Raw genomic sequence first — 15,187 nt, 5'->3', positions numbered from 1 at the left:
AAAAGAAATAAGAATTGGTGAGGATGAAGAGAAAAGAGAAGGAAACTTTGTGTACTGTTGGTGGGAATTTAAGTTGATGCCACCACTATGGAAAAGAGTATAGAAGTTTCTCAAAAATTAAAACTTAGAACCACCATATAATCTAGCCTGGGTATTTAGCCAAGAGAAATAAAGACACCAGTTTGAAAAGATATCTGCACCCTGTGTTCATTGCAGCATTATTTACAATAGGCAATATATGGAAGCATCCTCGATAGAAGAATGGATAAAGAATATGTGATATACATATTTGTATATATATGTATGTATACACACAATGGAATATTACACAGCAATAAAAAGTGAAATCTTGTCATTTGCAACAACATGGATGGACCTAGAGAGTCTCATGCTAAGTGAAATAAGTCAGGCAGAGAAAGACAAATACTGTATGGTTTCATTTATATGTGAAACCTAAAAGGAAAAAAAAAAGAACAAACAAAACAAAACAAAAACATACTCATAGAAACAGAGACCTAAGGTTTTGTTGCCAGAGGAGAAGTAGATGGTGGGGATAGGTAAAAAGGGTGAAAGTAAATATAGTCAATAATATCGTGACAAGTTTCCGTAGTTCTTAAGATATTGTCAGCCATATTAGAAAAATGAACTTAAACTAGCACAGGCAAAAAGATACATTTTGGGTTTAAGTGTTCAGTCCAGAGGTGAATTAGCTTCTAGATTTACGGGCTCAGACTACATCAGACCTTATGATAGAATTTTCATTCTCCAGCAACCAGAAAGATGGAGGCTGATGCTATCATATGTATTCATTTATGCAAAATGAATGTGCTCATCTATTTCAACAATAAGACAAATCCAAGTTCATATACCAATAGATGCAGCAGAAGGTCTTTGACAGCATCAGGGATGCACTAAGGTGAGCCCCTACACCGCGTAAGGGAGTGTTGGCATATGATCTTTTCATGAGGCTTGGGCTTCTCATAACATTACCAGTGGATTCTGGGGAGGACTGTCCCAAAAGTGACCAAGGCAGATGTTACAAGCTTTCGTACGACCTAGACTTGGAAGTCCCAGAACATCCCAGCTGCCGTATTCCATTTGCTAAGCAGATTCAAGGGGAGGGGAAATAGACTTAATGCTTAATAGTGGGGAGACATTGCAGAAGAGCAGATATTATGGCCATCTTTGGAAAGCATAATTTGTCATGCTCAGTGTTTGGCATCTCCCTTTTTACTCTTAAAAGTATATTTAGAGTTCTTTAATATATCAGTACATAGAGAACGACCTCATTCCTTTTTAACAGCTCGTTAGTCATCCTTTATGACTATGATAGTTTCTTTACGAGTTCTCTATAGATGGGTATTTAGATTCCCTCCTGTCCTTCTCTCTGTCTCTGTCTCTGTCTCTCTTTGTCTCTCTGTCTGTCTGTCTCTTTGTATGTGTCTTCCTAGAAGAAACAGTGCTATAATGAACATTTTATTGCTTATATATTTGTCAGACTCTTGCCAATGCAACCAAAAGGTAAATTTGTACATTTTCACAATATAGAAATCAAAGATATTTTAGGCCAATATTTCTTACATGTGCTCCTGTGTCAGAATCAACAGGCGGTGGGGAGGTGGGGTGGCGGCAGGCCTGGCTAGCTAAAAATGCATATTCCTGAGCCCCAGACCTATGAGATTATACTCTGCAGGGTGGGGGGGTCCTAGGAACCTGTATTTTCAGGAGTTTCTTGGTGATTCTTATATACTCTAAAGTTTGAGAATAACGATTTAGTCCAACCACCATATTTTATAAGTGGGAAAACTGAAAGCAGATCGATGGTTGCTGGTACTTCCCTTATGTTTCTGCCATATCCCTTAACACAAAATATTCTCTTCACGAAATGGAGAGTTGAATAACAGCCCATAATTAGTATCTCAATAATCCCAGAATTTAGCATCATGCTTGGTTTGAGATAAATATTTGCTGGATGTTAAAATCAGCTGACTACATATAAAGGGTTTATTTCTGAACTCTCAATTCTATTTCATTGATCTTTAAGTCTGTTCTTATGCCAGTACCACATCGTCTTGATTACAGTGAGTTTTTAGTGACAAAAATTCTCTTCTTGACCAAACTTTAGTCAGCTGCCTCTGAGCCTTCTTCTCAATTGGGCTTTAGCCTTAGTGTAAGAGCATTGCAGACTCTGCACAATTTTGTCCATTCCCTAACACTAAGAGACTTGAACAAACACTAGCACAGTTTCTAACAGCTCAAGGCTATATCCGTAGAATGACAACCCCTGAGAAAACTCAATGCAGCCAAAAGAATTTACTGTTTGTTCCAGTCAAAACCTGACTATAGGCCCCGACCTCCCTTTTTTTAGAACGTTTACTACAGAAAACTTATAACTGTAAAACATCATTTCTCTGTTTGAGATATAGCTTCTATCACCCCAGAAATTTCTTTCTCTAGGACCTGAGAGCTAACCCTTTGAAAAGTAATCATCAAAGATAGAGCCCTCGGTCTCCCAATCTCTGTGGGAGGATAGGAGCCTAACTTCTATAAGCTCCAGTTAGTAACACAGATGGCCCAATCACACTAACCAAATCTCTCTCCACTCCAATGTCCTTCAGTACTTTTCCTTTAGCACAGCTCAGCATTTAAAATGCCTCCTGCCTTATTTTTTTGTGGAGTTGAGCTCAGTTTATACTAGAGAGCCTCCCCTACTGCCGTCATTTGAATAAAACCTGTCTTTCCATTTTTAACAAGAGTCTGGTACAAAAAATTTTGCAGGGTGAGGCAACTTTTCACTAACCTAAAAACTCTCGGAAGAGCTTTGGGGCATTTGTGCCTGTTTTGGCAAAGACACTCCTGGACAGTGGTGATAAACGGCATAGTGGCCAGTGAAAGAGATCAGCAGGCCCACCAGCACTGGTGTCTTCATTCTCTAGTAACGGGGGAATTATACTTTTGTGCAGGCAGCTGAAATCAGCATTTCGGTTGGTAGCCAACTCTCTCAAGTGCCTTCTCATATGAAACAGTACACCTCCCTTTGCCTGGAACAATAGTGTGATTAATCTGTTATTGGTTTGGAGTATGTTATTTCTTAATTGGCTTATTAAGAGATATTATCCTATATACTATAGGTTTGCAAATTTATTATAATTCCACAGCAAACCTGTGCTAATTAAATTCTGGCAAAGACGATTCAGTCTCTGAACATATCTTCTGCTGTCTTCCACAAAACTCTCCTACTCTACTCCTGCCTCTTAGCCCTCAATCCCAAGGGGCTTCTGGAAGGCACTGCTATTAGTGAACTGTGAAGATTGCTGGCTGACTTTTTTGTCTCTGATTCTGGTGGCCACATGTACTTTGCAGGTGCTCTATGACAAAAGAGAATCAGGGCTGGTGGTGCTGGTGTGCATCAGTTTAGAGGTACAGGTGGATAAATGGCCACTGCTCTGAGACCCCAGAGGGTCTCCACCCACCATGCTGAATATCCTGGCACCTTTATACCTCACCAGACACAGAAATGAAAGAGGCAACATCTGGCACAGTAGGGGCTCACAGACAGACTGCTGGCAACTGTACTAATGGGTCAATGGTTGAGTCATGCTGGTTGTTCAACATTTGAATACCACCCCAGAAAGAAGAAAGAAACTGTCACCAACCAAAGCCTTTATTGTCACCACCTTATTTTCAAAAGAAAGCAAGCATTCATTTCACAAAGAGTACATTAAGGTCAGGGAAGCAGTGGTTTCTGGGTTCTTTGCATAATTGCTCTAAACCGTAAACACACGATCCTTGACCAAATAGCCTTTAGTCCACTTGACAAATAAGATTCTGAGCCTCCTTGGGGATTCTTGGATCTGCCCTTTCTCTAGGATAAAATCTGGTTAGGTTCCTCAGTGGTTAATTCCAGACATGTTTGTTTGCTCTAACTCTACTTCTTCATTTCAGTGTTTCATTTGTTGTTTTCACACTTTTCTAGATAATTGTCTTGCAGGGGAAAAAAGTTATTTACCAGCAATATTCCCGGTCCCTGGCTTCCTAGCTTCATGCACATTCTTTTAATATCTCCCCAGGTTAGACAAAGTAGACAGTGCCCCTGGATGGCACAGGAGACCCATACCTACTACAGTGCTTACTGTTCTATTAGTGGCTTTACAGTCTCATTATAAGTTTTCCTTGGAACTACGGAATCTGTGTCTCATTGTCACCCTTGCCCCATAGGGTTTGTTCACCTTACTGCATCCTTGATGTTGTCAAAGACCTTCTGCTGCATCTATTGGCATATGAACTTGGATTTGTCTTATTGTTGAAATAGATGGGCATAATCATTTTGCATAAATGAGTACATATGCCTCCATCAGCCTCCAACTTTCTGGTTGCTGGAAAATGAAAACTATCATAAGGTCTGACATAGTCTGAGCCTGTAAATCTAGAAGCTAGTTCACCTCTGGACCGAACACTTAAACCCAAAATGTATCTTTTTGCCTGTGCTAGTTTAAGTTCATTTTTCTAATATGGCTGACAATATCTTAACAATTGTGGAAACTGGTCCTGCGGTGTGGTATCAGACTCTAAAATGAAAAACAGACAGGGGGTTGGATCTCCAGTGAGGATCTCTTTTTTCCTGGTTGGAACTCAACAATTCACATGTGCTAGATACTTTCCATCTGCCCCTTTAGCCCACTTGTCACCAAAAAAGATGGAAGAAGTCCTTGGGAAGGTGTGTGTGGAGCAGGGGACTGAGATCCAGATGGCACATCTGGGACAGGGAAGGGACCCAGAGGGACAGTTGAATGGATAGGAGAAGGTGCAAGTCAATGTGTAGAAGACAGGTGAGGTAGTTCTCAGCTCTGGTCTCTATGAGATAAGCAGTGAGATTATCTTCAGGGTGTGAAGGAAGCCTGCATGGGTTGGAGGTTTAAGAGATGTGATGACAGCTTGGAAAGGCTCTGGAGAACAACTAGGTCATGACAGATGGGAGACAAGTAATCAACTTGAAGGCTGGTGAATGAGGCCCCCACTGATTGGGAACCCAACTCTTCAGTGGCTTCACCAAGGGCCATGTGGCTCTAGGTGGTGAGCAGCTCTGTGGAGTAGAGCTGGGGAAGGAACCTGTAGGGTCAATCTGCAGGTGGGGATAGGGTGGTGCAGTAGGAGGTGGGATGCTGAGGAACTCACACTTTAGCTGACATCCTATTGGAATATATCTTCCCTTGTATGGCAAACTGCAGTCAAGTGAGATAACACCTCTGACCACAGTAGCCAAAATTCCCAGAGAGAGTTACCAACAGGAACAATATCCATTATGAAAATTCCAAAACCTGGCTTCCAAAAACCATCTTACAGTAGCTTATTAGGTTTTAGGTGGCGATAGAGAATGGAATATTCTCTCCCATTGCCACCTAATCAATCAAGTAGCAGGTCTAAGCTTCTGCTGGCAAAATAGTATTTCCCATTTCAAAGATAGCTCATCCCAAGAGATTAAAAGTTAGACCAATGGTGTCCAACAGGAACTCCTGAACATTCTTTGTCATAATTATAGCAAGAAAAGCCTAGTTTAGAAAGAAAAGTATAGAGAGAAAAGCCTGGTCTTTGCAGTAGTCCTGGAGGGAAGCACCTGAGACACCTACTTTCATTCTTCATCTGTCCTTTGCCCTGCTGCCTGAGACCATAGTCATTTCCCTCTGACAATGTATGGGACTCTACAATTTACTAGCTAGTCACTGGACTTTCTCAAGCTCAGTCCTGGTCCATAAGGTCAGAGTATGCAATCTTCCACTGGCTCCTTCAGCTCTGAGATGCTACAGATTACAACAGTTGCTGTTTAATAGATATAATAGGATTTGTTACAGTGAAACTGTTTTAAAGGCTCACTTGTAAAATCAAGTCAGTAAAACAAGTAGGTACATATAAAGGGCCAGAAATGTTTTTCTGTAGCATCTGTCTCCCATGGGAGGCAGAAATCTATGTTAATTTAATTAAAATACCGGCAATCTATCAATTCAGCAAACATGAATTCCCCTGGGCTAAGTTAGGAAAGCTATATTTCTGAAAATAAGATAATCCTGGATTGAGACTCAAAGGATTTGCTAAGCAATCAGAAGGCCTTGAATGGGCACTCAACAAATATTTGTCAAACAAATGATTAAAATTCTTGCATATGCCAATACTTGATCCATCTTTTTTCCAAAGGATCATCTGTGAAATTAGAGAAGAGGACCAAATTACAAGAAAGTGAGGTGGGGGGATCAACAGAAAAGGTGTTTACTCAGCAGATACGATGGGATGTCACAAGGTATCTCATAAAATGTGAAGTTGAAGCTACCTCCGAGAGGAAATTAGCAAGTAAAAACCTACATGTACCAAAATCGCCCATCTACAGAAGGCAGCTTCTCCCACCTTCCCTCTTCACCAGAATCACCAGCTGCAGACCACACAATAGGAAGGGTACATTCCTACTGAAATGTGCACTTATGCTCGTGGCTCATGGAAATGTCCCAGTGTGAAGGCAGATGGCATATTACAGAGACAGAACTGGGCAGGGCATCACTAACACTTCTCAAAGTAGAGGAGACTTCAGCCACCAGATTCACAGGAAAGAAAGATGCAGCAAACTGCTGTTGCTCGAAGGTGCCACCATTTAAAAAAATGATGACATCACCCTTTATCCGGAATTGGCTGAATGCTTTAGACACATTTCTCATTTATTTTTTATGCAAATCCTTTGACAAGGAGATCATCATTCCTATTTGATAAACGAGTAAAATAAAGGCCAGAGATGTTAAGAAATTTGCCCAAGGTCACACAGCTATGCAGGGGAAGAATTTGGATTAGAACCTACTTCTGTCCTAACCTCTACACTAAATCTCCTTGTTCTGATTCTGCAGTTACCCAGCAACTCAGGCAGTGTTTTCTAAAGAAGGAGACTGTGGTCATCAGATACAGTGAGATACAGGAGAGAGTGAAGATTGGGAGCCAGCAGATCTGAGTTCCAATGCAGGTACTCTCATTTACAAGCTGTGGGATAGTGAGAGGGTCTTCTGTTTCCTCTCTGTAGAGTGGGACTACGTAGGGACCTCATCATGAAAACCCCTTTTACAGTCTACTGCAGGGCAGCCTCTTCATACATGTTGTTCCTTTTCCCTTTCCCTCCCCAGTGTCATGAAGGGGACTCTGTTAAGTTGACATTCATATATAGGCTTCTTGGGAGTTTGGTACAACCCCATGGGGTCACAGGTCAAAATCAGCAGTGACTTTGTTCATATACTCACATGTCAAGTATCACAGCCTAGAACAGTGTAACCCCACCAGAACACTATTCTTCATAAAAACCTGGCAGCTGAGCAAAACAATTGCCCAGAAGAGTTCCTTCACTTTGTCTTTTTTAACTACAGCAATATAGAATACACTGGCACAACAGTCTTTGCCTTGAAAGTCGATTTCAAAGGAGAGTAATGGAATATTTTCTTGGAGCCTGGGATAGCCTGGTAACCACCCTCAGATGCCATTAGTGACTTGAGTGGAGGAAGAGGCTGGCATAGAGTGCACAGTCTCCTGGTGCAATGAGGAGAGCACACGTGCTCCTCCACCAGTGTTTTAAAAGTGGTGTGAATCATAGGCTTTTCTTGCTCCACCAGAAATAGTGCACACATATACACGCACACACAAAGGTAAATAGAAAATGTATCAAAGACCTTTATAAAAGCTATTTAGTGGAGGTTGTCAATTATGAAGAGCTTAGACCATGACCCAGTGTTACTCTGGGCAAGTGACAGGGTCAGAGTGACATATCACATGTATTGGTGAGCCTCCAGTTACTCGACACTGCTTCTAAAGTAACATGGGTGAAAAAACCCCAGAAAGCCAAGTGGAATTGTATTAAATGGGAACTGGACAGACCAGAAAGCGCATATAAAAACTGATGAAATCAGAGTAAAGTCTACAGTTCAGTTATAATGTTGTACTATTGTACCAATGCCAATTTCTTGGTTTTGAAAATGAACTTTGGTTATTTAAGATGTTATCATTGCAGAAGATGGGTACGCAGGAACTCTCTGTACTTTGCAACTTCTTGTGAATCTCAAATTATTCCAAGATAAAAAGTTTTAAAAAAATGGGAATGGGGCTCAGAGGTATATGAGCACATAATGGTAGTAGCATGGCTGGTAATAGCAAAACTTGGAATCAACTTAAATAGCCATCTTGTTGATAGGAGACTGATTATGTAAATTTTAGTACATTCATACAGTAGGATATTAGGCAGCCATTAGAAAGAATAGAGCACAAAAAGAAGAAAGCAAGACACGGAACAGTGTGTGCAACACATCAAGAATTGTGTTCCAAATAGCATGAGTTCTAGCAAGAAGAACTGAGAGACTGGGGGACAAGTAGGAGAGACTTATTTTTTTAAAAGGGGATTTTAAATGCACATGTATTACCTATTTAAAAGTAAAATGTTTTAAAATGTGACAAATCCCCAAAAGAAGCCTTAAAATCTTTCTAGCTGTTAAACATATAAAATTAAGGCAAGGAACCATATAATAAATACTTGATAGATCTAACTAAAAGTTTAAAATCTCTATATGTCAAAACATATCACTTTAAAGGTAAAAATAGAATGGAGGAAAATTTCTTATTCCTCAGGTCTAACTCCAGAGTCAGTGTTAGATGAAAAAGTGATGAAAATATTTGTGGTGTATGCAACAATTGCAGATTAATATCTTTAAAATATTAAGAGCCTATTTACTAATCTGGAAGGAAAATATAAACACCCCAAAAAAAAAAAAAAGTAAGACAAGGATACGAGTGAACAGGCTACTCATGGAAGAAGAAATACAGTTGGCCAATAAGTATACCAAAAAATGTCTACTCTTGCCCAACTTAAAAGAAAAGTAAATTAAAAAACAATAACATTTCCAACCTATCAGATTACCAGATAATGAAATAATAATACCTTTTACCCAGAAATTCTATCTCTACAAATTTGTCCTGAGGAAATTAGCGTGTGGAAAATTTTATCTAAAGGTCAAAATTCTAATTAAAAGAAAAGTCGGAAACAACCTGAGTGTTCAACAAAAGGTGATTAATCAAATAAATGAAGGCTTAGCCATTCCATGTAGTAAAATGTAGCCATTAAAATAGTGATCAGACCTCTATTTATTGATATACAAGTATGGTCATATCATTACTAAATGAATAAAGCAGATTGCATAACTATGCTATAACCTGTGTATAACAGTATGTACAATGTCCCAAATTAGGCAAAAGTGTATGTAATTTTGTCTCTCCTAAATGAAAATATGCCTAGGATGCTCTTAAAGGAAATCCTCCAAAATTCTGACAACAGCTATCTTGGGACAGTACAACAAACAGCATTTTTCTTTTTGCTTATCTCTGTTCTCTCTTTTTATTTTGCATTGTGGGTGTGTGTGTGTGTGTGTGTGTGTGTGTGTGTGTGTGTGTGTGTGTGTGTGTGTGTGTGTGTGCGTGTGTACATACACATGTGCCTCTTTAATTAATTAATTAATTAATTAAGGGGACAATAAGGTTTGTTCAGTCTGTTAAGATGAAAGTTGAAATAAGGTCAAAATCAAGGAGTGGCACCCACACCTGTTCACAACATTCCTCCCCCATCATAAGCCACAATTTGAGCTTCTGGGTAGGGGCAGATAGGACAACCTTCTTGCCAGCACCTAGTGAGTGGCAGATGAGCTCTTTTTAGCTATGGCACTGATTGGCATGTGGGACATCTGCATAAAACCAGGTGTAGTTCTACTCGGCATGGCTGCACTGCACCAGAGACTGTGCCAGTCTTTGAGAAGGATATAGACAGGAATAAGTTATGGACACTGTCTTCATCACAAAGTTCTTAGTTGTGATCTGCTTCAACAGAACCTGTTCCAGTCTGTGTGAGCAAAAGAGGAATTTACTAAAGATGTCAGTCAGCTCACAGTCTTTGTGGAAAGCTAGAGACACAGATTTGGTTGCCACAAGGCCAGATGAGTCACCCAAAACCCCACTGCTGATGGCTCCAGCAAGATCTCTGCTACTGCTCATAGTCATTACCCCTCGCACAACTGTCACAGCATACTGGACTGCAAAAACCTTTGTCCTAGGCACCACCTTGTTTGCCTTCATTGCAAAGGGACTCTACATGATACCAGTTTCCATTAATCCTCTTTAAGGGAGTCCTGCTATGTGTGTCTGATTGTGGAACTTAGGTGACGTGCCTGTGACAAGGACGTTAGGACCTAAAATCCTAGATAAGGTGGGACTCACACTGTGAGAAATTCTTCAAACTTGGTGTTTCAAAAGAAATTGAGAGGCCACCAACCACGACGAATGTGCCCCGACTTCGAGGAACTGAGAGTCCCTGGGGCAGCTTAAACATATGCAGGTGAAAGCAGAAGTATGCAGGAGCCTGTGGTGTCCACGGTGTGTGGGGAGGCAGCCCTTCAATGGATCAAGAGAGCTAACCCACGTGGCATAGGGTGGTGGCAAGACTGTTTTTAGGAGTGGTAGAAGATGGCACAGAAAAGGATCGCTGTGGCCAACTCTGAAGAGCTTTGAGAGCCAGTTGGCTCTTTGAGGCCTGAGCTCTTGTCTGTGAATAGAGCGAACACAGGGTAAAATTTTAGGCACTGTAGCCAGCTGTGGGGGAACATTTTGGGATAAAATGGTGTTATGGACTGAATTGTGTCCCCTCAAATTCATATGTTGAAGTTCAGAATGTGGCTGTATTTGGAAATAGGTCCTTTAAAAAGGTAATTAAGTTAAAATGAGGCCATTAAGGTGAGCTCATAATCCAATATGACTGGTGTCCTCATAGGAAGAAGAGATTAGGACACAGATGCACACAGAGGGAAGACCCAGTAAAGACACAGGGAGAAGGCAACTATCTGCAAACAAAGGAGAGAGACCTCAGAAGAAACCAACCCTGCCATCACCTTGATCTCAGACTTCTGGCCTCCAGAATTGTAGAAAATTAATATTTGTTGTTTAAGCTTCCCAGTCTAACATATCTCAGGAAAGGGAAGTTCTCTTTTTCTCTGCCCTTTCATGTCAAGAGCAAATACATATTCAAGGGTAGAGATGGCAAGAGTAAACCTAATCGGGGTGGAGATGTAATTTATGAGTAACTCATAAATCATCTGAAACCAGTTTCCTGTTGCTAGTCAACCCTCTGTAAACACTGTGTGTCCTTGGCACATTAGCTTTCCTAATGATGCCAGATGTGTGATTGCCTTCTCCTATATAAGTTTACTGTGACTTTCCCTGGATGCACATACCTATAAGGACTCCTGCTTGTCACAATGGTAGGTAACTGGCTTCATATATAAAGGTCAGAAAAGAAAAAGTGTATATAGTATATTCTTTATTTTAATGGGTTATGATGCATGTTTCTACTAAATACAATTTAATGGTAACTGTGACCTAGTTATGAATCTTCTATAGATTACTTGCAATTCAATATGTAGAATGTAATGAGAATCTGGGAGCTTGTGAAAATCTTAATTAATCTAGCACTATTTCTATAAGATCAAAGCTGTTGTTTCTTCCAGTAATTTTAGCATTCAATTAGAGTTTATATGTGTCTCTAAATCTTGTGAAATTAAATATAATTTCAGAGCTACAACACTGCATAATTTTACAGATGAGAACTTGAGCCTGGGGAGGGGAAGACGCTGCTATGGGGGTCTCATTATGAGCCAGTGGGGAGCTAAGATGGGAACCCACATGTCCCCCTCTTTAGGCTAGTGGCTCCCAAACTGGACTGCACAGTGGAATCACCTGGGGATCTTTGATAAATACCGATACCTGACTCCCACATCAGACACTGTGAGTTAATTGGAGTACAGTGTGGCCTTGAGAATTGGATTTTTAAAAGCTGCCCAGGTGATTTTAATGTTCAGCAAAATTTGGAAGCTATCACCCTTCACAGTGTATCATGTTGTATCAAGAAAGAATTTTGCACCAAAATCTATAAAAACTCATCTAGGCCTCCTTCCTGTCTTTAATTCAAACTTGATCTTTTAAAAATATCCTTTGCTAGATCCAGTAAAAGGGAATGAACTGGGCTGCTCTAGGGATGCAAAGAAGAAGAGGAAGGAAGTGGCCAACAGACAAGAGTAGACAAGTGAGATTTGCGGATCCTCAGAAATGGACTCTGGGCATCCCTTGGACGACATCTCAGAAACTGTCTCAGAAAGATGGAGCTTGGAATAGTAGAAAAGAGGTGGGGTGGGATCCTTCTGCTCCACGCAGACCCCTTCTCCAAACTCAGAGTGAACTTTGTAAGTTGCAGATCTGGCAATGCCCCTGCCCTACTTAAGTTAAGACCCTTGAAGATGCCTCACTCTTATTCATGTGGGAAAGACACAAGGAGCAGCAACTTACCCAGAGACACAATTTCTAGGGGCACTGCCAGCCTACTTCACCCCAAGCCTGGCATGAAGCCACACCATCTAGAAAGCAAAACAAATGCCTGTCTTGTCGCTACACTTCCTTCTATGCCTACACATATCAGGTGGCCACCTTTACTGAATGCAGGAAAGGAAACAAAGGAGGAAAGAAGGGGAGGTGGAGGAATTGAATATGGAAACAAGAAGGGACTTTAGAGCCTCTCTACTCAGGTTGTCCTTAGACCAGCAGCATATGCATCATCTAGGAGCTTGCCAGAAATGTGGACTCTTGAGTCCCACCAAAGAAGAATCTGCATTTTACTTAGCATGATCTCCCAGAGATTCATATCCACATTAAAGCAGCACTGTTTTTGATCCTGTTTCTTGTGCTCCTCTCCTGGGGTACTTGGTAAAGATGCAAAGGACTTGGCCCTGTCCTTCAACGAGCTTAAGGCTGTGTATTAGCTCTCAGCAGCCTCTCCAATCAGTTTCTCTCCTCTTTTAACAGGAGAGAAACTGAAGCCAAAGCAAGGGGCGAGGAGCCAATGGCAGGCTATATGTAAGATATTGTCAACTGGTTAATCTCAAAAATGAATACTTTGCTCTCCCCTCTCACCTGTTTGGACTCTATCCTTGAGTCATTCGAAGACTGTTTCTTTTATAATAAACTTTTATATGTATTTATAAATGTACTTTCTGGGGTTTCTATGTTGTTCACTTTACCTGACATTTTATTTTTATATCAGTAATGCACTTCAAGTAGCAGCAGTTCATAATTAATTTTAGACTTCTTATAGAACAAGTACGCTCACCCTATCTTCTTTTTAAAAAGGTTCTTGAAAATTCCTACATTAAGGTTTGTTTATTTATTTAGCTTGCTCATCTCAAAATGATGACAAGAGCAACTTGATACTTTCCTTTGTCCTGCAGATCCAGTATCAGCTTGATGAACTGATACATTCATATAGCCATCAACAATGCCTTTATCACCTGGAAAATGAAGTTCTTACTGGGGTATCTGTCCTTTGAACTATACATACTCTGCAAAACAGCTAAAAATCAACATCTACAAGGGTCTTCTGAACCTCTTCTGTAATAAAATAGCATACTATAATTATAGGCCTATGACATTTGACTCACGTTTTGCTTTTTTTTCCAGTTTATTTTAGTAACTTGTGTAGGTCTTATTCTTTTGCTGGATTACTTGAGGGTAGAAGCTCCACCTTTAAATCACCTGCCAGAGCCCAGCAGAGATCCCCATATAGGACACTCAGTCAATGACTACCACCTGAATCCATTCATTCTCCTTTTGTCATTCTATTTTATATTACAGAAAGCTCTTCTGTGCAGGCTCATGGTTTGGTCCACCTTTGTGACTTTATGCAATGCCCAGTGCTATTTCATGCCTAATATGTACACTCCAGGTGATTTATCTAATGGTAAGTCTTGGCTTTTCAAGTTTATTATTTTACTGCAGCCTGATAGACGTGAACTTTTGGCAGATGATGGCCTTTAAGTCTATAAGAGATGGAGGATTAAGGCAGTTATAGGAATGGAGTAAAATGAGGGACTTCAGTTTGCCATTTATATAAGACAATGATTCTCAACCCTGGCTATATGAGAATTGCCTGGAGAGTTTTTTGAAACCTACCAATGCTCGGTTTCTATCCAAGACCAGGTAAATCAGAATCTCTGAGGTAAAAGCTGCATATTTAAAAGCTTCTCAGTTGATGCCTACATGCGGCCAGAGAATCATCAATTATTCCAAAGCACTACTTCTCACACTTTAATGTGTGTATAAACCCCCTGAGAATCTTGTGAAAATACAGTTTCTGATTTTGTGGGCCTGGAACGAGGGTGAGAGTTTGCATATCAAACACGGCCTCAGGTGATACCAATATTACTAGTCTCTAAAGCACTCTTGACCTACCAAGGATTAAAGCAGTGGTTCTCACCCTTGGTTGAATATTTGTATCACTTGGGGAGCTTTCTAAAAATGTGGCAGCCTGGGCCCCATGCCCAGAGATTCTGATTTCATTGTTCTGGGGTGAGGCCCAGGCATAGAATAAAAAAAAAAACACCGAAGAGGTTCTACATGCACATTGAGGTTGAGAAGCAAAGCAAAAAGGAAGTGGAAAAATGAGACATTCATTGAGAGAAAATCCGGAAGAAAAAACTTGGCCCCAAGTACCTTTAGGATCATAATAATTACCTGATTAAAGAGGAGGAACTTATTTATTTTTCTTGAAATGGCTGTTCTGAAATAAAATCTGAAAGGATTTAATAAGCTTGCTATAGGTAAACATGATCAGTGGCATGAACTGGACAGTACCAGAATTTAGCTGTGGGTGAACACAGAAGCACTCTTTTAAATGCCTTTTTAATTGATGAGAGTCCCCCTCTCTGGGAGGGGTGCAGATTGCAGGGGCTGGCCCCAGTGTCCTACAGGCCTTGTTCTGGTTGCATAACTTGGGGACCCTACTGATGATGCCATGTACTGATGATGCCATGTGCTGATGATGCCATGTACTGATGATGCCATGTGTATAATTTTAGAATGTAAGGATCTCGATGGAGTCACACACCCACTGAGCTCAAAGTGGAAGACTGAGAACTGTGAGGAGTGTTCTTGTGGCCAAGATGGAATTTCCTGTTGCAACATGTAAGTCTCAAGCCAGCGGGGCCAAGAGGGGGATGCGCTGCTGTTGGGCTACTCTCTGAGGTACAGCTACTTCCACTTTCAAAATTTCATCCTGAAGGGGGTTTAGTTTTTATTCCTACTTTTTTCT

The 15,187-nt window shown here is 40.6% G+C and overlaps 1 protein-coding gene across 3 annotated transcripts in view; it reads left to right on the top strand.

Annotated features, from left to right (window-relative positions):
- MSMB (microseminoprotein beta) overlaps positions 1-15,187 on the top strand; it is a 74,620-nt gene that overhangs the window by 56,173 nt on the left and 3,260 nt on the right. For 2 of the 3 annotated variants that reach the window (XM_039872398.1, XM_039872399.1), the window contains 3 exons: positions 6,885-6,997; positions 13,732-13,837; positions 14,955-15,060. In XM_039872398.1, the coding sequence (XP_039728332.1) occupies positions 6,992-6,997; positions 13,732-13,837; positions 14,955-15,060 (218 nt within the window). In that variant the 5' untranslated portion in view covers positions 6,885-6,991. The remainder of the gene's footprint in view (positions 1-6,884; positions 6,998-13,731; positions 13,838-14,954; positions 15,061-15,187) is intronic. The other variant, XM_039872400.1, reaches the window with a different exon arrangement.

This window comes from Pteropus medius, unplaced genomic scaffold (genome assembly GCF_902729225.1).
Source record: "Pteropus medius unplaced genomic scaffold, Ma_sr-lr_union100, whole genome shotgun sequence".
NCBI lineage: Eukaryota > Metazoa > Chordata > Mammalia > Chiroptera > Pteropodidae > Pteropus > Pteropus medius.
Note: the sequence above shows the minus strand (reverse complement) of the source record. Positions and strands in the feature narration are given on the sequence as shown.